The sequence below is a fragment of the Onychomys torridus genome, chromosome 13, assembly GCF_903995425.1.
Source record: "Onychomys torridus chromosome 13, mOncTor1.1, whole genome shotgun sequence".
In the NCBI taxonomy this organism is placed as follows: domain Eukaryota; kingdom Metazoa; phylum Chordata; class Mammalia; order Rodentia; family Cricetidae; genus Onychomys; species Onychomys torridus.
In genome coordinates, this window is record NC_050455.1 from 58,951,975 (window position 1) to 58,976,191 (window position 24,217).

Genomic DNA, 24,217 nt, shown 5'->3' on the forward strand with positions numbered 1-24,217 from the left:
TAATTAGATAATTAATACCATACAAAGAATTAAAAGTATACCTTAATTATGAAAAAGAAACTTAACACATAATAAATAGCACATAATAAAGTACTTAAAGTGCACTTTTAGAGGGACTGGAGAGATGGCTTGGCAGTTCAGAACGCATGCTGCTCTTGCAGAGGACCGAGTTCAATTCTCAGCACCACACAGTGGCTCACAGCTATTTGTAACTCCAATTCCAGGGCATTAATGCTGCTTCTGAGATCTGCATGCTCTTACGTGCACATGGTACACATACATACCCTCAGGCATACAAATAAATGTTTTTTAAATGTACCTTTAGAATATTTAAAGTGCTGACATGGACCAAGAGTTGGAATAATCTTATTTAAAGTTATGGATTTTGAGTTTAAAAAGGTATTGATCCAATTTTGTTTACATATAATGTTAATGAAAACACATTTCTATTCACAGGGTAAACCAGACTTAAACACGACATTGCCAATTAGACAAACTGCATCGATTTTCAAGCAACCAGTCACCAAAGTCACAAACCACCCCAACAATAAAGTGAAGTCAGACCCACAACGGATGAATGAACAACCACGTCAGGTAAGGGGCTAATTTGTCCTTCAATCACACTTTCCATAAAATTCTGGTATTTTTTACCAGGCAGAATTCAAGTAAATTATGGTAAAATTGGAATGCATTTGAAAAAAAGTTTTATGTCCAAAGCTCCTATAGAAAATAACCAAAATAATATGACTTAATAAAACTACTTTAGAAGTTAATTAAAGTAAATCTAACTAATATTATTGGTAACAGTATTATACTTTCTGTGTTATAATATTCCCCAGTCTTGGTTGTACTAATCTTAGTGTTTTTTAAAGATTATTTTTCTAGGGATAGTATTTCCTAGAAAGATGAATCATGCAGCTTGTGTTGTGTTTGGTTTGAAAACATTTTCTATTATTTGGAAATTGCTTCTTTCCCCCTTTGTTTCTGATTTCTAATTTCAAGGAATCTCTCCCAAACCTTTTGAAAAACAGAATTAGATATGATTTGCCAGTATGAGTATATCACTGTGAGTTCTGTTTTTGTGTAAGTTCAATGCATTTTTCTCTTTATTTCCTCAACTTATATCTTCCAGAAAGTTTTCATAGAAAAAGGTATTATCTGAAAGGCCTCCCTGCTGCTTAACCAGGTCACACAGCCAGGGATGGAGACTGTACCAAATACTCAGCCTTCCAGGTTGTTCTACCAACTCCTTCCCTCATGTGGTCAGAAGTTAGGTGCTCCATAAGTTTCGGGCATGAATGTAGTGAGGAGGAGGAGGAGAAACACTGCATTTCCTTTCTTTTCTCTTTGCCTCCCACTTGACGGGTTAGAAACACTGATTGGCCTACAGTGAATATCTTTTGCTTAAATATTCTCCATTCCATCTTTTCATTTGAATGTTTTTCACTAGTTCTTCAAGTGTTTCATCTCCAAACTTCACAAAGGACTGCACTAAATCTCTCAGACAATTGCTCTAAAAGAAACTACAGAAAGAAATTCAGTTCCCACATCCTCTGTAGTGTTTTTTCCTCTTCAGGTGAGCCAGGAAAACAGAAGATGTTTGGAGCCACATTGGATCAGCATCTTGCTATAGATGTCTCAAGATTTGAAGTTCTAAACTTGCTTTACTGTTGGTCCCCAAGAGATTCAACAGGGGCCATGTAAGTGTATCACATCAAGTATAAAAGATGCGTACCTGCATGTGCCATTAGGTTCTTGTCAACACGTAGGTTTCTGTGGGCCATTCAGCTTTTGGTGTAAGGCTTTCCCCTCTGTTTTACTACCATGTGCAGGATAAGAACAGTACTGCTGGTGGTTCAGTTCAACACAGAAGGGATTCTGCCATCTTGAACTCTGCCTGTCTTTATCAAGCTGTTTTCTGATTGTATTCTTTTGCAGATAAGCTATGTAGTCCTGAATATCTGTCCTTTGGCTTTTTGATAACTTAAATATCGTTTCCTTACAAAAATTTTTCTTATTTGAAAAATTTGAATGTTTGTAACTGAGTAAAATTAAAATGCTTCCTAAATCCCAAAAGACAGAGGTAGAGTATAACCTCTAATGATACCATTTACATTGGAAATTGGAGTTGTCCTATTGAAAATAGGTATTAATAGATTTTATCCTTTCACACACTATAAACCTGTGTGCTTTATTTAAAGATCAGTTGACAAATTCTGGTCATTTTAACAATAATTTTAGTATTTACTGGACTTGTACCAAGTCACAGATTGTAAAAACTGGTAGCTATATTGTGCTGGGTGTGTAGCTGTCTCTAGAGATCAGTAACCTAGAATTTTAAAACTGAAATGAACAGAATGATACCTCTCATTCTTTACTTTGTTGAACAGTTTTGAGTTTCCTTTCCTTTATTATGGTTTATGTAATTATTCTCAAAAGAAAAGTGTCTGTCCCTTCTCCCCTGTCTTTATCAAAGAGTTTTAGCATCATTCCAACACAAATCTTTTGAAGGTTTGTTCTTCCTTTTAGCTAGTGTAGGTAGGTGGTATTATAATTATTCAGCAGGTTACTTTGGCACACATGGCTGTTTTTCCTGTTGTTTTCATGTAACCTGACAGTATCGTTAGGATTTTTTGATTGCACCAAGACAGTTGTCTTTCCTTCTTCATTATCTTCAACCTAAGAGCAGAAGTGACATTTGAGTGCTGTGTCATCAATCTGAAGCTGATAAAGAGGTCTTTTTATAATTGTGTCATCTCAAAAACTCTAGTTTAGATACAGATTTGTTAAATAAAATGATCACACACACATCAGATGACTACTCAACCATTGTTGGATAGATGGTTGACAGAAATGTATGAAGACAAAAGTAATTCTAATTTTGCTACTCATTCTTTAGATCCAATAAAATAGGTCAGTAGTATAAATTACCCACTACTCAATTTGGCAAAGTTATTTTTATTAGGCAGTGAATGAATTAGGCAATGAGATATTACTAAGGTTTCCATAGGTGACAGATATTTTTATTCTTTAAATCTATCATTCTCTTTTATTAAGGTATTTAAATTAGTGGTATGAGCATTAAATTTTAGGCCTAGAATTAGAATAAAGTTTCTATATTTTAGTTTAGTCCTCACTTTCAGTAGGTTTGAAGTGATAGATGAGAAGAAAAAACTAACAGTCCTGTCTTTATAGAACAAGCATTTTATGCCGAGGTCATTATATGATTGTCCAGTATGAATTCTGTAAAGTGTAAACTATGAGTTTATGTGGATGACTTCAAAATGCTTTATCTTCAGATGTGCAAACTAGCATTTTAAAAGAATGCTTTAAAACAGAATTTAATACAAAACACAGTAGTTAGCTGTGCATAAGTTAAGATTGTAAAGTAGGAATGGAATATATTGACCCTGGTTCTAGCAGTCAATAGCGGGTCATTTTTAGATGTAGTAACTGTGTTTGTCATTTCATTAGATGGAGAAGGTGGAGAGAAGGCTTCTGTCAGATGCTGACTCCTGCTGGGGTCATTGCAGTGCCTTCTGTAGCTAGATCTGTAAGACTCAGTCAAGTTTTTAAAAAATCTAATTGAATTGTGACTTTATTAAGGATATCTTTTCTAGTCACTTCTTTGAATATGTGGGTAACTCACTGTTTTGAGTCTTTTTTTTTCTTTAATACTCTTATCTTTGATGCTCTCTTGTCTTTGTGTGTTTCTTTTATCTTTAAATTGAAGAAGTTTCATTTTTGAGTTTTTATTTCCTTTTGAAATTGTGAAATTTAACAGGGCTGACGTACCTTCAGTGTTATTGATGGTCTCTGAATATTGATTGTTTTTCTCAAAGAATAATCATGATTTTCTGTTAGAGTTAATATTTGAAGCAAGTGAAGATGTATGCTTGAATCTCCTACTTGATCCATTTTGTCTTTTGCTTTTCTAGTCCTTCTTTGAAAGGACATGTAACTTTCCTTTAATCCCTCCTGGAAGCCAGTCAGCATTTTCTTTTAGAATGAGTTGCTTAATTATGTTAGAAGAAACTTCCCAGCTGAAAGAGAAAATTTAAAAACCAAGTGCAAGGTTGAGTTGTTGTAATCCAGAGAATGGCTATCCATTGCAGGCATCTTCTCCTCTGTAGCCTCAACAGTCACTTCTGGTACAGTCTCGTCATGATGGCTTTATGCCTGCGAAACATCAGCGAGTGCAGAGCCCCTGAAGTGTATTACGTTCCTTTTCTTTTCTCTAGGCAGGAAAATTGGCTGCTTGGGCAGAGAACATGAGTTTCAAGTGTTACTCTAAGGAATTCTGGAAAGATGTCTGGTGCAAAGTGTTAGATAAATAGCATAGACTGGTGCTATGGGTGGTCAAGAAGAGTGAAGCTACTGTGGCCAGGAAATTTGGGGTGATCTTTGGAGAAGCTAGAGGACTGGAGAGTTAGTGGTCATTAGAAATGAGGTGTGTGGTTTGTGTGTCTCTTTCCTTTTACCTTTTCCTTTTGCAGTACCGGGGACATTTTCAGGGCCATGCATGTGCTAGGCAGGTACTCAGCTACTGGCTGTGTCATCAACCCAGAAGTAAGGGTTTTAATTAGATACAATAGAAACTGAAAGTAGTTCATGTTGTTGATGGTTCCTTAAGTGATGACCTTTAGAAGTTTAAAATACCTTATTTATTGTTTATTTTCTCTATAAGAGAAAGAAATTTGAAGTAGACAAAGAAAAAGATTACTCAGTTTATTTTCACTAATGTAATCAAAATATTTTTCAGTCATTTAAAATACTTTTATGTATTTTGAAAAGCATAATGATGATTATACATTTGTGTGCTTTAAAACGTTTCATGTAACACTCCACACCTTTTTGTGTGGTTTTTTTTTTTTGTTGTTGTTTGCTTGTTTTGTTTTGTTTTTCGAGACAGGGTTTCTCTGTGTAGTTTTGTGCCTTTCCTGGATCTCACTCTGTAGACCAGGCTGGCCTCGAACTCACAGAGATCCGCCTGCCTCTGCCTCCCGAGTGCTGGGATCAAAGGCGTACGCCACCACCGGCACCTTTTGTGTTTTATTTGATATGTTTTTGTAATTTGTAAGTTAACTGTACTGTATGTTGTGCTAACAATGACATTTGCTTATGACTTCCCTAGCTACTCCCCAGTTTAAGGTAGTATCCAGAGAGTTTTTGTACATATTAAGTCTCCTCCTATATGTTACAGTGGTTTCCTGGGCTAAATTCTCAGAAATGTAATTAACCTGAATTTATGATTTAATACATGCCATCAAATTGATCTCCACTGAGTTGTAACAATTAAAAGACTATCCACTGGCAAGCTAAGCACCTCGGTTTCATTTTGTCACATTCCTTATAAAGGTGTTCCATTTCAAATATATATTTATTTGACTGTTGTGAAGTTGAATAGACAGGCATCTGTGTTTCTTTCTGAAAGGAGAACTCTGAGAGGATATTGACCGTATTGTGGGTTGTTTTTACCCTGAGGTGAACCTGACCTGACCTCCTGTGGCAAAAGCTCATTCTTGTGACATTCTCAGAGATCTTACTCAGTCATCTGCCTCTTGAGTCAAACTGTACAAACTGGCTTCTGCCACAAACCATTTAAATCTATTCAAATTATGTACTAAAAACATTCACTTTACCTTGTATGCCCTTTGAACATTTATTCTCTTTCTTCTCTTTAGCCTAACTTTTGTATGGTGTCTGTATATTTGCAATTTACTTGTAACTTAATTCTTATATCTCGAAAACAAAGCTTTTACTCTTGCTCTGCCACCCAGACTGCTCTTACTAGGCTCACTGAAGTTGGTTGTTAAGGTAAAAGGATAGAATGTTCTTCTTAGATTACCTCCTGGTCTGCTCTAGTATGAGGCCCTGTTACTATGTCTGCCTCTGATCTCCGTCCCGCCCTGTGTGTGTGTATGTGTGTGTATGATGGGGTAAGAGGGTGTTGGTCTTGGTTGGTATTTGCCTGTTTTCATTCCCTCCCTTTGGTTGATTCTCCTGACTGTTTTAGACTGTTGGGCTCCCAGGCTATTGGATGTGAGTAACTCCATGGATTTTCCCCATGGTTTCCACCTCCTATGTAAGGATTCCCAAATCTGTGTCTTTTCCCTGAGCTTCACTTGTTTGGCTCAGTCCACATGGAATATCATAAGCACCTGAGTCAACTTGTTAACCTCTGTCCTGTCAAACCAGCTAGTTCCCGTTTGTGCCTTGTTTCATTAAAACACCACTGTTCACCTCTTTCTGGGAAGCCAGAAGCCTGAGTGTGTTCTGCTGCTCTTCTGTCTTCAACCCCAAACCATCTAGTGAGCGTTCTTACTGCCTAACTGAGTCTTACCAGCCTCACCCTAAGATGCCCTTTAAAAAAAGTTCTTTCTACGTTTTATTTTATCACTCTTATCACCACACACCAGGAAGCTTTCCGCAGTTTATTGCTTGTGAGTCAGTTTACAACAAAACTGAACAAGTTAGTCATGTTTACAGAGAGGCTTTCAGCAAAAGTCTGCAGTACACTTTTCCACACTTTCCCTGTGGAAAACCAAGTCCTCTGCTCAACATAGAAGTTGAAGGACTGAGATGGAAATCAGGAATTTAGGCATTTGGAGAAAGAACCCCTAGGCTTGGTGGCACATGCCTTTAATTCTAGCACCCCAGAGGCAGAGGTAGGTGGATCTCTGTGAATTTAAAGCCAGCCTGGTCTACACAGTGAGTTCCAAGACAGCCAGGGCTACATAGTCTCAAAGAACAAAAACAAAAACAAGATCCACAAAATAGCAACAAACAATACTGAAATGCATCTGTCCACATTTATCAGTCCACTTAGTTAAAACAAACCAACAAACAAGCCCAAACACTAAGATGCCATGGAGAACAGAGACCAATAGTTGCTGAGACATAGAGTAGAGATGTTGCAGGCCTTTACACTGTTGGCGGTGGTTCTGAGTGATGGTAAACCAACTCCTTTCTTTATTCCTACACTACATAGTTACTGTTTCATCTCACCTCTGCTTTCTGTCTTACTCCTTCAGTTCATGAAAGATCAGAGAAGCAAAGCACCCAGCTACCAGATATCTGGCTCTGGGTTTTTATTATTAAGACCCCATTATAATTTGCTCTACAGTCGAGGTTGTTTTTTGTGTTTGTTTTGTTTTTGCTGTGATAAACACCATGACCAAAAGTAACTTGGGGAGGAAAGGGTTTGTATATTTCAGCTTACACTTCCATATCACGGTCAGTCATGAAGGAAGTCAAGGCAATAACCTGGAGGCAGGAGCTGATGGAGAGGCCATGGAGGAGTGCTGCTTACTGGCTTGCTCTTGATGGCTTTTTCAGCTTGACTTCTTATAGAACCCAGGACCATGTCAGCCCAGGGATGGCAGCACTCATAGGGAGCTGGACCTTCCACATCAGTCATTAATCAAGAAAATGCTCGACAGACTTGTTCACAGCCCAGTCTTATGGAGGCATTTTCTCAACTGAGAGTCCTTCTTCCCAAATGATTCTAGCTTGGTCAAGATAAAACACCAGCCAGGAGAAGATCTTCTGTCATGAAGATGTAAAAGTATTCTGCTCAAACCCTGAGGCTGCATTTCAGTTTTCAGGGTCAGTTTAAACACCTTAACATGACTTAATGCTATGCCCCCTCTGTCTTTTGAGACAAACTGGCCTGGGACTTATGATATCAGATGGCTTTAAACTTCTGGTCCTTTTATCTCCACCTTATGATGATAGGTGTGAATCCCATGCCTGTTACTGGGATTGAACCCAGGGTCTCAGGCATGCTAATGAAGCATTCTACCAATTGATCTATATCCCCAGCCCCCAAAGCACATTTTCCCCAAATCACTGTTTACTTTTTTGGGGGGGAGACATGCTCCATGAGGTTTGTTTGGGGGTCAGAGGATGGCTTGCAGGAGGAGGCTCTCAATCCACAGTTCAGGTTCTATGGGTTGAACTCGGGCCCTTGGGTTTGATGGCAGATGCCCTTACCTGCTGTGCCAACTCCCAAAGCTGATCTCCTTTTCCTTTGACTCTCTGGCCTTTCTTCTTTTGTTCTACACTCAAATAACACTGAAAACTTGGTTGCTAGCGTTCTGAATGCCAGCTCATTCCTCTCACCCTTCTATACTGTGGTTATGTTTGACATGTTTTTAGACTGACCCCCCAAGTCTATACTTAACTGCTGTACTTTATCTGTTCTGAAAACCTGACTCATTAATTTGGTATTAGAGACCTGCCTGAGTGTTTCTTCTTTCTCTTTTTCTGATTATTGCCATAGTTTCCATGTAAGCAATTCTTGTGTATTTTGAATTAGTTGAATGCAATTCCTTTATTTATTCACTTAGATGATTTTTTTGAGACATTAATTTGTGCTAGGCACTTTCCTAAACAACAAGGATATTGCAGTGGACAAGACAGTGTCCCTGCTATCCTGGAGCTGACCATCTAGTGTGATAAAGCGAGGGAGATGAAGACTTCTGTAGTATACCATATTGTGAGTAAATGGGACGAACACCAGGAGTGAGAGAGCACATGGTCTTTAGAAGTAGGGCTGGAGAGATGGGTCAGTACTTAGGAGCACTGTTGCTCTTCTCGAGGACCAGCATTCGATTCTCAGTACCCACTCAGCAGCCCATAGCCATCAATAACTCTAGTTCCAGGGACCCAGTGCTCTCTTCAGGACTCGGGGCACTAGGCATAGAGGTGGTACACAAACATATATGCAGGCAACACACCCATGCACATTCAATTAAAAAAATAATAAAAGTAGAGCAATGTGGGGACATTTTCTCTGAAGTCAGAGCTCTTCATCCAGCTATTGTACGTGCTCTCAGGATTGACTTAGGGCTTCAAGATCATTGCAGAAGTTGTGATAGGAAGGTAGGACATAACTGATAAAGCCATGAAATGATTGATAAGGTTTGTCGACTGATCAGCTGCTTCTGTGCGGAGTCTTCGAAAGAGCTGAGAGACTAAAGCTACCAATAGGAATATGGAAATACTAACAAATGACTCAGTATTTTTAATAAATAACAAAATAGAAAGCTGAATATTGGAGTATTAATAATCCTCATAATCATTAGAGGTCTGAATAGTAAAAGATGATGGTTGAAACTCAAGAGAAAAAGCTAGTTTTGCAATATTAACTTACCTTTCTTTATGGAGGCAAGGGTTGCAGTTGAAACATTTTATGTAAATTAAATGAAGGTATTTGTAACTTCCTCACTCACCCCTTACTGTTCATTTTCTCAGTCCCTTATAAGGCATGATGACTTATGTGAGGGTGTCCAAGATTGTTCTTCCCAGTGGTGGGGAATGAACTTCAGGGCTTTGCACTTGCCAGGTACTAAGTGCCCCACTACTGAGCAAAATTCCTAACTCCAAGCTGTGATTACATTAACTAATGTCTCTAAATAACTGAAATATAGATTAAAAAATTAGAAATGCCAAAATGTGTCACATCGGGAGGTACTCCAGCTTGTTGTCTCTTATGCCGGTTCCCAGGAGCCTTTGTTTTTAGTTCCTGGCCTTCCCTTTATAGTTAGCTCTGTGTTTAAAAATAAAGCACTTCACAGGCTATGCCTTCACAGTTAGTTCTTGGGGCTATTGTTTGAGCTTCTCTAGTGGTAGACAGACACAGTTTCCTCTCTCTGCTGGTGTGCTCCCCCCATGGCTGGATCACACTTTTAGGGAAATGGTTGAATACATAGTCATGTTTACCTTCTTAGGACCGAAAACATTCCTAGGTGGGGCAAGGCATGCAGTTCTTGTTTGTGACCTTCACCATAGTAGGCAGGCCTTTCTACATAATCGTAGTCTCCAGAACTTCTGCCACATGCCTATCAGCAGCGCTGTCTGTTCCTGGTTGGCTTTGCTTGGAGTTGTCCTTGCTCCTGCTGCAGCTGCCTTGGTCCCTGGAATTTGCTGTGCAGCTGGAGCCCTGGGCTTGCTTCTGCTGAGCGCTGTGCTGAGTTTGTTTCTGCACTTCCATCTTTATCTCAGGGTGCTCCTCCAGTTTATAATCAAGCCTCTAGAAACTTGCTAGGAAAATATGATAGGAGATGAAGTTTTTAAAAACTTGCATATTAGAAATGACTTTATTATATTCGGACACATTCATTTTTTTCTGCTGATGGGAGCCTAGATTGAAAAAAAAAATCATTTCCTCAGCATTCTAAGGGCTTTGCTTTGTAATCCTCTTGCTTCAGGATTTTTCGTGGAGAGGCCAGCATATGCTTTCATAGCTTGCTTGCTTTTCTGACTTTATATATGATTTTAAGGAATCTATTCAAGAAGTAAGTGTATATATACATACATACATACATATATACATATAAATACACACACACACACACACACACACACACACACACACACACACATATATATATATATATATATATATATATATATATATATATATACTTAAGCATGTATTTTATGTGACAGATGGAGGGACAGAGATGGGCAGGCATGGTGGTGCATGCCTGTAATCCCAGCGCTCAAGAGGCTAAATGCTGGAATATAGAGAATCTAAGGCCAGTTTGGGCTGTGTGAAAAGATTCCCTATCTCAAAAAGCAAAACAAAGAAGAGATCCCTGTGTGTTTCTCAGGTCTTTTCATTTGAATCTGGGTCTGTGTAGGAGACATAGGTGATTCTTGCCCTTTGTTTGGGAACGTTTCTTTAATCTTTTCTTTCAGAGTTTCCTTCTCTCTTGAATCCCTCACGTTTTTATCTTTCTATGTGTAAGTTGGCTTCTTAGAATTTTCCTGTAATTTGCCTATGATTTTGGTTGTATATTCTTCATTTTGTGGTTCCTTTATTTCGTGAACTATCCTCTTGACATTTCATTTCTAACTCTTCATAGCTTGTATTCGGATGATCATGTTTTGATTTTGAGCGGTCTTCTTGTTGCTATGGCTGTTTGCTCTTCTTTCTCCATGGATAGAATCTTCACTCCTAACTTGGTTAGCATATTAATTATAAGGATGCTTTCATTTGTTTGATGCTATCTTTTTTTCTGTATTGGCTTTTTTTTTGTTTGTTCATTTTAGATTCTGTTTTTTCCTTTTCTTTTCTTTTTTTTTTTTTAAAGATTCTGGTGATTCTTACATTGCTTCAAATGAATACTCTAGTATGGTTTTTAATTTTGGGTTTAGACCCAGAGTAGCTATTGGGTCATAGAGTATATGTTTAGCTGTAGAAGATGACACTGAACAGTTTTCTCAGTGTTTGTCTATACCTACATGTCTATCAAAGATGTGAAGTTCACATCAAGTCCTTGTTGACACTCAGTGTTGTTAATCCTTGAATTGTAAACATTTCAGTGTGTACTCAATGATATCTTTTATGGTTCTAATGTGTGTGCGTTTTCTTAGTAAGTAGTGGCAGTAATAACGAGTTTTGTGATTTGCCCATGTGGATAATCCCTTTTGATATAGTACCTCTTCAAGCCTTCTAATTTGTTGATTACTTTATTCTTTGTGTGAGTATCATGCCATAGCAGGTGGTGGGGGTGGAAGGACAGTTTGCCAGAGTCAGATCTCTATTTCCATTGTGTGGGTTTAGGGATTGAACTAAGGTCATTGTTGGCTTGGTAGCAAGTTCTTTTACCCATTGAACCATCTCATTGACACCTTTGCAAGTTTTTATTCATTATTATAATAGATTGTTTTTTTTCTTGTTGATTAAGAGAGTTCTTTAGGTATGTTTGGACATAAATCCCAATATTTACTTCAAGTTTGTAGATTACCTTTTCACTCTCTTAAGATTGTCTTTTGAGAAATATGTGCTCATAGCTTTAAGGAAGTTGGGAGGTGGCTGAGACTTGAACAGAGACCTGTGTGCCTGTGATACCCTCCCTATCTTTTGACCTGGTAGCAGTTACACAGTGTATCTGTTAAATCTCAACTGCTTCTTTTTCTTCTTACTGTTGGCTTACTTGAAGGTTATCAACATAATCCTTTGGGTTATCTTCTGAAAGCTTGCTTTATGTTTAGATCTACAGTCCACCAAGGATTGACCTTTGATGGAAGTTAGATTTACTTCTCACATAAGGACATCCAACTGACACAGCACCATCTCTTTAAAAAAAATACTTTTCCATTGCTCTGCTTTGTCATTGATGAAATGTTTACATAGATGAAAGGCAGATTTGGACTTCCTTCTTTATTCATCATGCCTAGCATTTTTTCATGGGGATCTAAATCAGGTCTTTGTGCTTGCCAGGCAAGCGCTTTACTGACTGAGCTATCTCCCCAGCCCCATGGATTCCTTTGTTCTGTTCTTTTGATCTGTTTGTACAGATGGATCTATTTTGGGGCTGTCTGCTCTATGTGCTGCTTTGTCTGTTCCTTCCTGATGCTGCAGTACTGTAATTACCAGCTTCACAAAACCTCTTGATAGATGGTAGTGCAAGTTTTGGAGGTTTGCTATTCTGGTTCAAGACTGTCTTTACGTATCTTCCTTCCTTCTGCCTTTCTTTTCTTTCCTCCTGTGTTATGGATTCAACCCCTTGGGAGTAGCACCCGAGAAATGTCAGCACTGTGCATGGTAGTCTGATTTCGTAGACATCTTAGGAGGATGTTAGTCCTTTAGACATTTGGTGAATATATCGTGCTGTGTGTAGAGTAGAGAGTAGTGATAGCAGTGTTTAGAGAAACCACTATAGCAGGTATTTACTTTTCCTTCATCCTCATCAACCCTGCATATCTTCCTAGGACACCATGAGAAAATATAGAGTGGTTTATGTTTGTCCTTTGATCTCTGCATGTCATGGTATTTAAGTTACCTTAGCTGGCAATAACCAGACAGCTCAGATGTTAAACGGAACTGATCTTAAATAGAGCATTTTAAACATTGGACAATGAATTCCTTTTAGGTAGAAACATCATTTGCCTATATAATTGTAACCTAGTATCTTATGTATTTAACTTTTCAAAGGTTGGTGGATGTAAAGTGCACGTTTTCTGGGTTTTGCTTTAGTCTATAAGTATGTGACAAGATATTTTTCTTTCTTTTCTTTTCTCCCTCCTTAATTTTGCTGGATGGAATTTGGGGCCAAACCCAGAGCTTTGTAAATTCAAGGGAAGCATTCTGTCATTGAAGTGCACTTGCAGTCCTGGAGAGTACTCTGCCTCGGAGCGTCATTTCCTAGTCCCAAGAGCCTAATTCTCTGGCTAGATCCAGCAAATGCCTTACGAAATGAATATGATATTCGTTGAATTTTTGTAAGGCTAACATGATAAAAAATTCCGAGCAACTTGGTGAAAATTTGTGTTATTAAAGAACTTCCTCACAGTTTTTTAATGTTTTGATAACCTGTGATAGAAGTGACCATTATTAGTGTTTGTAGTCTTCTAGTGAAAATACATCTAAGAGAGAATTTCCCTAAGCTAAAACATGTGTTTAGTGCTGGGCCAGGATTAAGACATTTAGCTGTCAAACTAGCCCTCTTCCCATCATCCTGCCTTCCTTTGATTGACAGTCACCCATGGGTAGTTGCATGCCAGCTGTGCTCTGACTTCTGTGCTGTGTTGCATGTTGCCATGTGAGCAACTATGTGTTACCGTCACATTCTTGAGCAAGTTGAAGACTGCAGGTTAAAATTATTAAAAAGTGAGATTTTAAGGGAACTTGTTTCTGTTGGGTAAAGCATTTGCACTTTTCTCCTTCCGTAGTTTGAAAGTTATATCATTACCTATGGATTTGTCCTTTTCTTTTTGGTACTGAGTATTAGGTGCTTAATATGAGTAATATGCTGCTTAATAGTAGTAGAAAATACTGGAGCAGACAGAGAACCATCCTGAAGGCAGACAGACCTTCCTAAGTCCCCTGACAGCAAGTACAGGTGACAGTGGAGTTGGCAGAGGGATCTTGAGACAAGAATTGGATTTAGAAGGTGCTGTGATCATAAGCGAAGTCATTGCTACTAGATGGGTAGAGGTGGAGTCTGGGTTAGAAGGAAGACAAAAAATGGCAGGTCACGAAGTAGGATGACCTCTTCTGGGAGTAAAGAGGTGGCTTGAGAGGGATGCATGAACAAGGACGTGTTTTAGGTGGGCAGAGTTCAAATGAACTCATGCTTTTAAAGGAAGCAACCCAAGGAGAGGAAGGGAAATGATAGCAAATGTGGGGAGTGGGTAGGGCAGCCCAGGAGGAGGCAGGAGAGACACACCAGGAGCCCACTCAGGAAGGCAGCCGGACACTGGTTTCTCTGATGAGACACCTGAGGTGGGCGGAGGACTTGGCAGAGGCTCAGTGCCTGGCGCTTCTAGTCAGCTGTGGGACCAAGTCTCACTGGCCCTTGGTTTAGGTTCTACTTTGTAGCTGATGGTGTTGAAAATAAACAGAATAAACAGAAAGAGGTAGAGTTTCCAGATAGTTTTAGAAGACTTTCGCTTAGTTTCACTCCTGAAACTTCAGCATATTTCCCAGTGTTCAGTTAATTTTTATTCCAATGGAGAGTGTACTACAAAAGGGAAAATGCATTTCAAGATGATTTATGAGGGTCAAAATATATTTTCCTCTTTTGCATTGCTGGGTTTGAGGAGATGCGTTTGCTGTGGGGTTTTTTTTTTGTTTGTTTGTTTTGTTTTAGCTAGATCTGAGGCTACTGATAGCTGCACACTGGATTTACATACAGCAGCATGTTCAAGACCAGCTTGTCTGTTTTGCCTTATTACTGTGTCTGTATGTGAACATCAGAAGTCACTTTAGTAGGAGTCTTGCCTTTCACAATAGTCTGTGTTAGATTGCTGCGCTAGCGTGTTCTGTGGTGCTGTGGATATGAGAGCTTCTTCTAAAATCTCTGCATGTATTTACATTCTGATGCATGTGTCTTGTCTTTAAATGTTTCAGACATTTGGAACTCCACATCTTCCAAAATAAACAGACTTAGAATGGTTCTAGAATCACAGACTAGCCCACAGAGTATGACTTAATCCAGTGTGTTTGAATTATTAATAATTAGTAATAATTAATAATTGCTGTTTGTAGCCATGTATGTTGTCAGAAATTGACTGAATTTCAACTATTTAAAATATTTTTATTAATTTTTTCATACAATATATTTTGATCTTATCTTCCCCTCCTCAAACTCTTCCCAGATCCTCACCACCTCCCTATCAACCTAACATTATGCTCTTCTTTTCTCTCTCTTTCCGAACAAACAAACAAACAAACAATCCAGGAAACAAAAGCAAACACAAAAAAATCTACAAGAAACAGACAATAAAGAAATCTAAACAAATTTGTCTAAACAAAGCAAAATAAAACGAAAAGTTCCCCAGAAACACCACTGAGTTGCTTGTCACTTTAGTTGGGTGTTCTCTTACTCATGCTGCCTGACTCCCTGACCAGTGCCCTTTTATCTGGCAGGACACAAAGATGCAGCTGGCTCAGGTGCTTGGGTGGGTCTGACAGATCCAGAAAGGGTGAGATCGAACAGGGATCCCATCAGAGTAGAGGGTTTACGCTGCTCTAGCTGTCTGTTCTGAGATCTGGGTCCCCTAGTGTAGATGCCCTGCCTTCTGTCCTCTCTCTGCCCCAGAACTTTCCTTCTTAAACCAGTTTGTTTCTCCCTCTTCCTCTCTGACACCCTGGGGATGCCTGGCAAGATTCTGACAGTTTTTGGGTTGTTGGAAATGGGATGGTGTTCCAGCCACCCGAAGGCTGCTAACAGTGCACTGGAGTTGTCAGACAGCCGGCCTGGGAAACCTGCTTTAGAAGCTTGTGGCTGGGAGGGCTTCACTTTTCAAACTTGTTGATGACTTCAGCACAGGAGCTGGCTGCTCCCTGTTTCTCTCCTGCCTGCCATTCTGGACACAAGCTCAGCTCTCCTGAGGTTTCTCTGAGAGTTTACCATCACCACAGTGTAGAAATAGACAGACTAAAAATAACAAGAAATTACAGTTTGGAGTTCTCTTAACTAAAAGCTGCCTATGCCAGGCACTGGACTTGAGGTAGATTGAGGTAGAACAGGATTTTGAGCATCTGTAGGCTTCAGTTCGTCCAGACAACTGAGAGGCTGCTAGGTGAGTCTTAGAGGGTCACAGTAACAGTCACTGCCTGTGCTGCAATAATCAAGAAGTTTGCGAAGCAAAGCCATAACCTGAATAATTTCACCAATAATCACCAGCCTCAAGTGTCTAAAGCAGGGCTTCCCAACTGCTCAGACAGTTGCCGTGGAGCTTTAGCAGCCTGGTTGGTCTGTACCCTTTGGGACCTATGGCACCGTCCCATTTCTAGCAGGCCCAAAATGTCTCTGCCCAATTCACGGGCCCTTCCTGCTCAGATGGCTCCGCTGTGCAGAGCCGTGGCAGTGGCCTCTTTCACTGTCGTCCTTCCAGTGTGGCACTACAGGGGACAAAACTCCATGGGTCATTCTAACAGAAACTGGGGTGGGGTGGGGGGGCTTTTACTATGTAGGTCCGAACAGAATGATCTTCTGTTGTCTTTTTGGAAATTTTACAGGCTGAAATTAGGTTGCAGCCTGTCCCGAAGTGCTGCTGCCCAGCACAGATTTCCGCTTTCTCTTCCCGTTCTCTCTGCTGCAGCCCTATGCCACTAACTACCAGCTCTGTGTGCAGTGGCAGAGGCCATGTGTTAGAAGAGCTCCTTATTAGAAGGAAGAGCCTGTGCCTGGTCCAAGGTTGTGCTCTTAGTGCTTTGGGATTCTTAGTCCTTTTTAAATAAGGAGCTCCGTGTTTTCATTTTCTAGTAGCCTTGCAAATTAGGTAGTGGATATTGCTTCCCAAGTATTCCCCAAAACACTGAGCCTTGTTGGGAGGCAGTCAGCTTGACTGAGAGGGAGGGGAAGAAGAATTTAAAGATGTTTGAAGTATCAAGAAGTCCCCAGCAGAACTATTGGAAGAGAAGGACAGATTTATGAATTTGCTCAGTGTCAATTTTTAATGCCCTTCAAAACTGATTTTTGCCTTGTTTCTTTCTACCTTCTAATTTTTATTAAAATGACAAACTGTTAATTTTTGATCCAGGCGTACTAGTTAATTTTTTCTATCAGGCACACTGGTCAACTGGTAGTTTCTATGTCCTGGATTTGTTTTAGAAAATCGCATTCAGTTGCTATAACCATTTGAGGTTGTTTTTATTGTTACATTTCATAGAGAAGGAAACAGATGCTTAGAGAGGGATAGCTTAGAATATAGGTTGGTCTGAGTCTAAGGCCCACTTCTCCGCACTGTGCCATTCAGAGTTAGATATTTGTATCTTCCCAAGTTGACTGTCAAGACGAGGTCCTGAGTAACTATGGAAGGCATTTTTATGCCAAGTGAATTTTTTAACACTATACAGACAAACACTGATACTTTCCAAATTGTGTATACTTGTAGATATAAATAGTGATGATATGTTTGGTACAGATTCTTTCCGCCATGGTTATGAGAAATAGGTGTTGGTATAGGTAATCTAGAAGAGTATTCCTACAAAGTAAAATTGGAAGCTCTCAGCTACATATTCGTAGTGAGACACCCTTTCTTTCCACTTGCTGTATGAAATACTTATACATTGTCTGTGTCATGTCCCTGGAAATATTTTCTTAGAGGGAGAGTCTTATTTTGAAATTTCTATCCTCTGAAAATTTCGTTGATTTAGATGATTGGCATTTGTAGATGGGCCTAGGAAAGTTTCTTGCAGAGACTATAAATAATACTTTAAGGAAATCATGTGACCTAGTCAAAGAACAGTTTGCTATCTCCCCAAGACTCTACACAAGTTTTAGCTAAAAGCCTTACTCACCCTGGCCTCCTTTTTCTGCATAAAGAGAAGGCTGACATAGACATGACTTGCAGAGTGTTTGCCTGTAGGTTCCTTACGTGGATCCTGTACTTTAAGTGATTTCAGACTAACTCATTAGCTTTCTTAACAGGTAGAAATCTGTCATCCATCTTGGAAGTCACATGGAGGAATCCAAGGCTGTGTCGTCCAGTGGAGGGCAGACACTGAGTGTTCTTCCTGCTCTTGTTGTCTGGAGCAGGTCTACTTAGATTTCCTGACCTGGGTGTAATTCTAGATGAATTGCATACTCCTTGTCCAGGTCCTAGAAGCCTCAGGTTCTTTATCTATAAACAGTGCAGCAAAAAGTGACTAAATTCCTGTGATAATGCATTTACCAAAGGAGAGGGGGGACTTGTGGGTCTCTAAATGGTGGTTGCCACCTGTTGCTGGTCCCCCTGTGCCCTTGAGGTCCTGTGACTGAGTGTAGCTGTGCTGCACAGCCAGACTTGGGGTGAGCCCTTTCTTTATACCTCAACAGTCAGTAAACATTTGACAACTTTAACACATCTTCCTACAATGAAATAAAAGGGGAGGAGACTACACTGTCCGCTAGACTCTGAGGTGAAGAGGCTAATTCGAGCTTTCTATCCTCAGGCATAGTTGGTGTGGCTGTGGTAAGTACACCACCCCTCTGTGGGTACTGCCATTTTCTCACCACAACGTAAACTAAGCTTTTTATGCCCACATCAGAATCACCTGAGATTCTTAGGGAAAACAACAACAACAACAACAACAAAAACCAAACCAACAATTAACTGCTGAAACTCAGCCCTATAGAGCCCAGTTTCTGAGAGTCAGACTTTACGATATAGATTTAAATAACCCGCTTTGGCTGCTCTGTGTAAAACTACTAAGGAATGATGGTTACTGCTTAGGCTACTTCTTTGGGTAGGCATTGCTTTCTGTTTCTGTTTGCCTGTAGAACATTCCTGTACATTTCCCCAATTCTTTAATGATGAGATTAATGTTGTGTTGCCATTATTACAGTCTCAGTGGTCTCCCTGGCTTTGTTTATTTTCACTAAACAGAGCTCAAGCCAGACATGAACACCCAGTGTCTACTGAATATTGTGCATTGGATGGATGCTCAAAGAACCCTTACTGAGCTGGGATTGATTCCCGGATGCCCTTTCCCTATGATCCACCCCTTTCTGTGCTGCAGCCTGCACAGCCTTGGGATTGACCTGATGGCAACCAGGAATGAAGACACAATAGATAGACACACTTATGGGAAAGCTGGGATGGGGATTGGTGTGCTCTGACAGAGCCTATGGAGCCTACCCGCCACCAGAAATTCAGTGTGTTTATCATATACATCTGAGTGCGGAGATGGGAGAGTTAATCTTGGTAGTGGGGAGGTCTCTGTAGGGAAGCAGTCTCAGGCTGCAGTCATCCTAGAGGATGAAACCCTGGTTGATACTTTCTGCACACCCTGTCAACTCTGGTAGCAGGACCAGTGGAAGGCCTTGACATTCCCGGAGCCTGCCCTAGGGAAGGCCTTGGCATTCATATGGATCTGAGGCATTGGAGTTTTTTGACATGGCCATGCTCATGCCAACAATACTCATCCAGTCAGACTTAGCGGTTTTCCATGAATCTGACTTTCTCAAAGAGTGTAAATCTGTTCAGAGTATGAGTTAATGCTCTCAGGGTGGTGGACGGGTATAATGATAAATGTTTCAGCATCTCAGTTTCTGGAGCTCCAGAATTGAGTGTGGTTTGGATACCTGTTTCTTCCTCAGCTTCTTGATGCTTTTCTGAAGACAAGCTAATACATCCCTTAAAGCCCAAGTTAAACTTCAGCAGTTAAAAAGCAAAGATGTTACAATTGTGTTTGGGATTAGTTTTACTTTCAGTAAACATATTTGGTGTCTGATCTCATTAAAGAAATGGCTTTTGTGACACACCATCCTGTTTGCTCCTTTGGGAAGCCAGGGAAGATAAAGTGCAGGTAGCTGTGCCTGACTGATGCCCTAATATTAAATCAAGACCCAGGAGAAGAAGGTGCAGTGAGGCAGGGGCCTGGTAGTGACCAGAATGCTTCTTCAGCATGGCCCATTGCTGACCTTTTAGGTGCTTAGTGCTTACAAGTGATGTTTAATCCCATCCGATATTTTTGCCATAGTCAGGTGGTTTATTTGAAAGGCCATTGCTGAGACCATGGGCAATAGAAAGTGATGTTCACTTGGGAGCTGTCTGATTGTTTTAGTATCCTGGAGTATGACAAGAAGATCTTAGAGGCATTCAGTGACTTTGTTGGTAAGGATTAGAAAGGTACTTAATAACTGAAGGTTGAAGGTGATAGTGCATTGATTTGGGGACTTGATCCAATTATTAAATCAATGTTTCTCTTAAGTATTATATTTATTGATCATTTGGTGTCAGAGCAGGCAGCAAAACTAAATTGAGAAAATCATTGAATTATCCAGGTAAAATCAGATTTTCATATTAGAATTGATGACAATGATAGTGTTGACAAAATGTACTGAGAGAGTCTAGGTAGCCATGGTAAAATCGGGACTCCTGTGATAGTTTGTTAACTTGAAACAGTCTAGGACCACTGGGGAAGAGAGTCTCCAAGAGTTATCTAAGTCCGGTTGTCTAGATCATTTTTTTTTTTTTTTTTTTTGTGTGTACATGTCTATGGAGGATTGTCTTGATTATGTTCATTGATGTGTGATGTAGCTCACTGTTGGCAGTACCATCCTTTGGCTTCAGGGTTCTGAAATACAGTAAGAGTGGAGAAAGGAAGCTAAATCCTAGAGGTAGGCATGCATTCATTCTCTCTGTGTTCTTCATTGTGGGTGCGTGTGACTTAATGCTTCGAGGTTCTGCCTTGACTCTCCCTGACTTGAAGGACAGTAACTTGGAATTGTAGGCTAAATAAATCATCTCTCTCTTCAAGTTGCTTTTGTCAGGGTATTTTATCACAGCCCAGAAAGGAAACTAGGCCACCTTAAAGATTTGGAAGGACCTGCAATGTCAATATTACTACTGTTGAACAGGGATTGACTGAGGTAAACTCCAGACAAACATCATCTAATCCTAGTAAACCCCTGAACTTCATGAAGAGCATGAGAAACATTTAGGCCAGCTCTTCGCAACCTGTGGGTTGTGACCCCTTTGGAGGTTGAACAATTCTTTCACAGGGGTCACATATCAGATGTCCTGCATAGCAGATATTTGTATTATGATTAATAACAGTAGCAAATTATAGTTATTAAGAACCAACAAAAATGATTTTCTGGTTGGAGGTCACCACACCTTGTTGAACTGGATTAAAGGGTTGCAGCATTAGGAAGGTTGACTGAGACAAAAGAAGACTTTTCCCTCCCTACTCTCTCCAAAGAGTGTGAGTTATAAACTGATGAGGATAGTGAAAATAGATCATAGAGTTTGGGGAGCTGCCTCCAACAGTGTTATAACTTGATTAAAAACAAGAGCCATGTATCCATGTTTTAATCCAATATTTTGCTTGATTTTCTTCTGACTTTTTGTGTAATTTTCTTTCTGATTGATAAAAAGTTCAAAATAAAATGTAATAAGTTCAAAATTATCTTCTAGTATCTGGAATTAGAATATTAGGTATAAAATATTGGCAATCATAACCACCCATAATTCCCATACTTTTATTTTTTTGGTACTCTTGTTTTATTTTTACAAATTAAGTTATTGAGTCATTTCTTCCTCATGAGATTGGTTCTGGGACCATCTACTAATATCCAAGTCCATAAGCTGCTCAAGTCTTCTGTGTCTATGGCAGTGTTATACCATGTAAGATGGTGTAATGCCAGCACATTAGCCTTGCACATTTTCCTCTCTCCTTTAGCTTGTACCTAAGTTACTTCTAACAGGTAATGTGATGTGAATGCTGAGTAAATTGTTATTACATTTTAGTGTTTAGAGAATAATTTCAAGGGGGAAAAGTTTGCACATGTCTAGTACACAGGCAATTTTCTGTAGTGAGTTGGCCATTGAATATGAACTGGCTAAACAGTAGTATAACTGTGTGTATGTACATACGTATGTAACATACACGTACATATCCTTGGGTTCTACACATAAATTTTTTTGTGTGTGTTTATATGTGTGTATGTGTGTGCCAGGGGACAACCTCCGCTGTTGTCCTCATGAATGCCATCTACCCCCTTTGAGACAGATTCTCTTAATGGCCTGTCTCACCAATTGGGCTGAGCTGGCTGGCTTGACAGCAAGCCCCAGGGATCTGCCTCTCCCTCTCCAGTGCTGGGATTACAGTCCTGTGCCACCATGCTTGGAATTTCCACTTGGATTCTGGAGATTGGACTCAGGTCCTCATTATTGCAAGACACTTTACTGACAGTTGTCTTCCCAGCTCTAAATTCTGCATAGATTAATTAGAAATTTAACTGGATTTTTATTTCCTTTATTTATTAAAAACAATAGCTGTGGTATTCAAAACAAAGATAACCTTTTCATACCTAGGAGTAAATAGAACACAGAAAGGATTTCTCAGGATGGTTATGATAATCATCATACTTTCACTGAATTCTTGATTAATATATTTCCATCTTCTTAGTATTAATTGATTGCTTAATTGGCTACATTTTCTATTTCTACTGAGAATATTACTTGTAGAAAGATATAAGATCTGTAACTATATAAGAACACAAAAAGTCTTTAAGGCTCTCTATTGGAGGTTACTCTTGGTGCCTGTTTTGAGATTATTATTAACACACTATAATATTATTCTGCCATAAGGAGATTTATACTGCCATATCTTGTCATTTGTCTGATGGGTGGTTTTCTGATGACTTTACATATTAAGTTCCCCAAGGCCCCCAAAGTAGCCAGATCTTGCTCAAAGTAAATATAGTAAGTTTTATGATTGCTGTATGATAGGTACTTGACGTATATTACCTTACTTTACTCTCCACAGTAATCTTGTGTGATAGCCATTGCTTCCATGTCTGTAAAATAGAATTAAAGCTTTTGAAGAAGCAAAACATGGCCAAGGAAGGAAGAGAGTCCTATAGAATTCCTTGTTTTTTTTTTTTTTTTCCCCCTGTCTGTAGTAAATATGATGGAGATTTAAAAAGAAGCAGGATAAAGACCATTGTTGATTATGCATCCACAAGACATGCATAGTGTGTGTTAGGAACTCAGAGAATATGTTGCATGGATGGACACATTCAGTGAGACATAAGAATAAAATCTGAAGTCTATAGAGTAAAGATATGCTGTTATTGTTTGAATAGATGGTTGTCTACCCCAGTAGCTCCCTGGGGCAGGGAGAGCCTTTAGTGCTCACTAACACCAGAACAGTGATCTGGAACCACTGGGTGGTTGAGTGACCCAGGGACCTGTGTAACAGGGAGAAAGCGATTCATGATTGGTATGAAGATGTTTTACAAAAATTTCTATCAATAATAAGTATAGTATTTACTCCCCTAAATTGTACTGAAAGGCTAATCATATAAATGTCTTGGAAAAATCATGCTTCCATAAAGATATTGAATATTATTCTTTGTTTTCTTTCTCTGATAAATTTTAACATTGGCATTTTGTGCTAAATGAATTTTTAAAAATTCAAATTATTACATTATTTTGAAGATACCTTATGAGCAATTATATATAGATTTATAATACACAACAGCCTGTAATATTGTAGCAATTGAGTTCACATAATCAGAACAGCACTTTTTGAGTAATTTCATCTGGAGAAGTTAGACTGTGTTGAAAAATTCTTGTTTAGAGTTTCATTTAGCTTGCTGTAAGGAAAAAAAAAAATCAGAAAACCACAGGAAACTGCAGAAATGACGTGTATTGCCTGTTCAGCAGCAGGGAATGTGTCTCCTAACTGGAATTTTTGCCTTACAGCTTTTCTGGGAGAAGAGGCTACAAGGACTTAGCGCATCGGATGTAACGGAGCAAATCATAAAGACCATGGAGCTGCCCAAAGGCCTTCAAGGTACTGTCTACGTTTGGGTGAACAAATATTTATTAAGTACTTACTGTGTGCCAGGCACCGTAATTCGGTACTGTGCATCCACAATGGACTGCAGCAGCAGGATGACATGCTGCTGGATGGCATGCCTCTTGTGTTATAAACTGAGGGAGAACATAGATGACAGACGTGTCCTAGGGATGCTTGGGTATGCCACCTATGTTTCTTTTTCTTCGGTGTGAAATGTTTGGCTCCAGGTTAGCCTTGTCATCTCCTCTAACCCGTGTGCTGCTTTTAGCACTAACTGCAGATGAACAAAGTGTTTCCCAAGTTTCCTGCTTCCTAAGTAGCAGCATCTCACCCCCGCATTTCCTTTCTCTTCTTACACTAAAAGAACAACTCCAAGATCGCCTGCATCTCTGCTGCTGTGGGTTACAGTAGGAATACATACTTTGGCCCACGATATTGCCTAGTGGATTCTGGGGTAGG

General features: G+C 39.5%; 1 protein-coding gene across 2 annotated transcripts in view; it reads left to right on the forward strand.

The window, feature by feature from the left end:
- The window catches only part of Mbd2 (methyl-CpG binding domain protein 2), a 61,418-nt gene that overhangs the window by 27,211 nt on the left and 9,990 nt on the right, over window positions 1–24,217 (forward strand). The window contains exons 3-5 of one of the 2 annotated variants that reach the window (XR_004946411.1): window positions 457–594; window positions 1,577–1,700; window positions 23,662–23,718. Coding sequence is in view for 1 of the 2 variants with exons in the window: in XM_036204973.1 (XP_036060866.1) it covers window positions 457–594; window positions 23,662–23,752 (229 nt within the window). In the remaining variant the exon portion in view is untranslated. Of the gene's footprint in view, window positions 1–456; window positions 595–1,576; window positions 1,701–23,661; window positions 23,753–24,217 lie in introns of those variants that run through there. The other variant, XM_036204973.1, reaches the window with a different exon arrangement.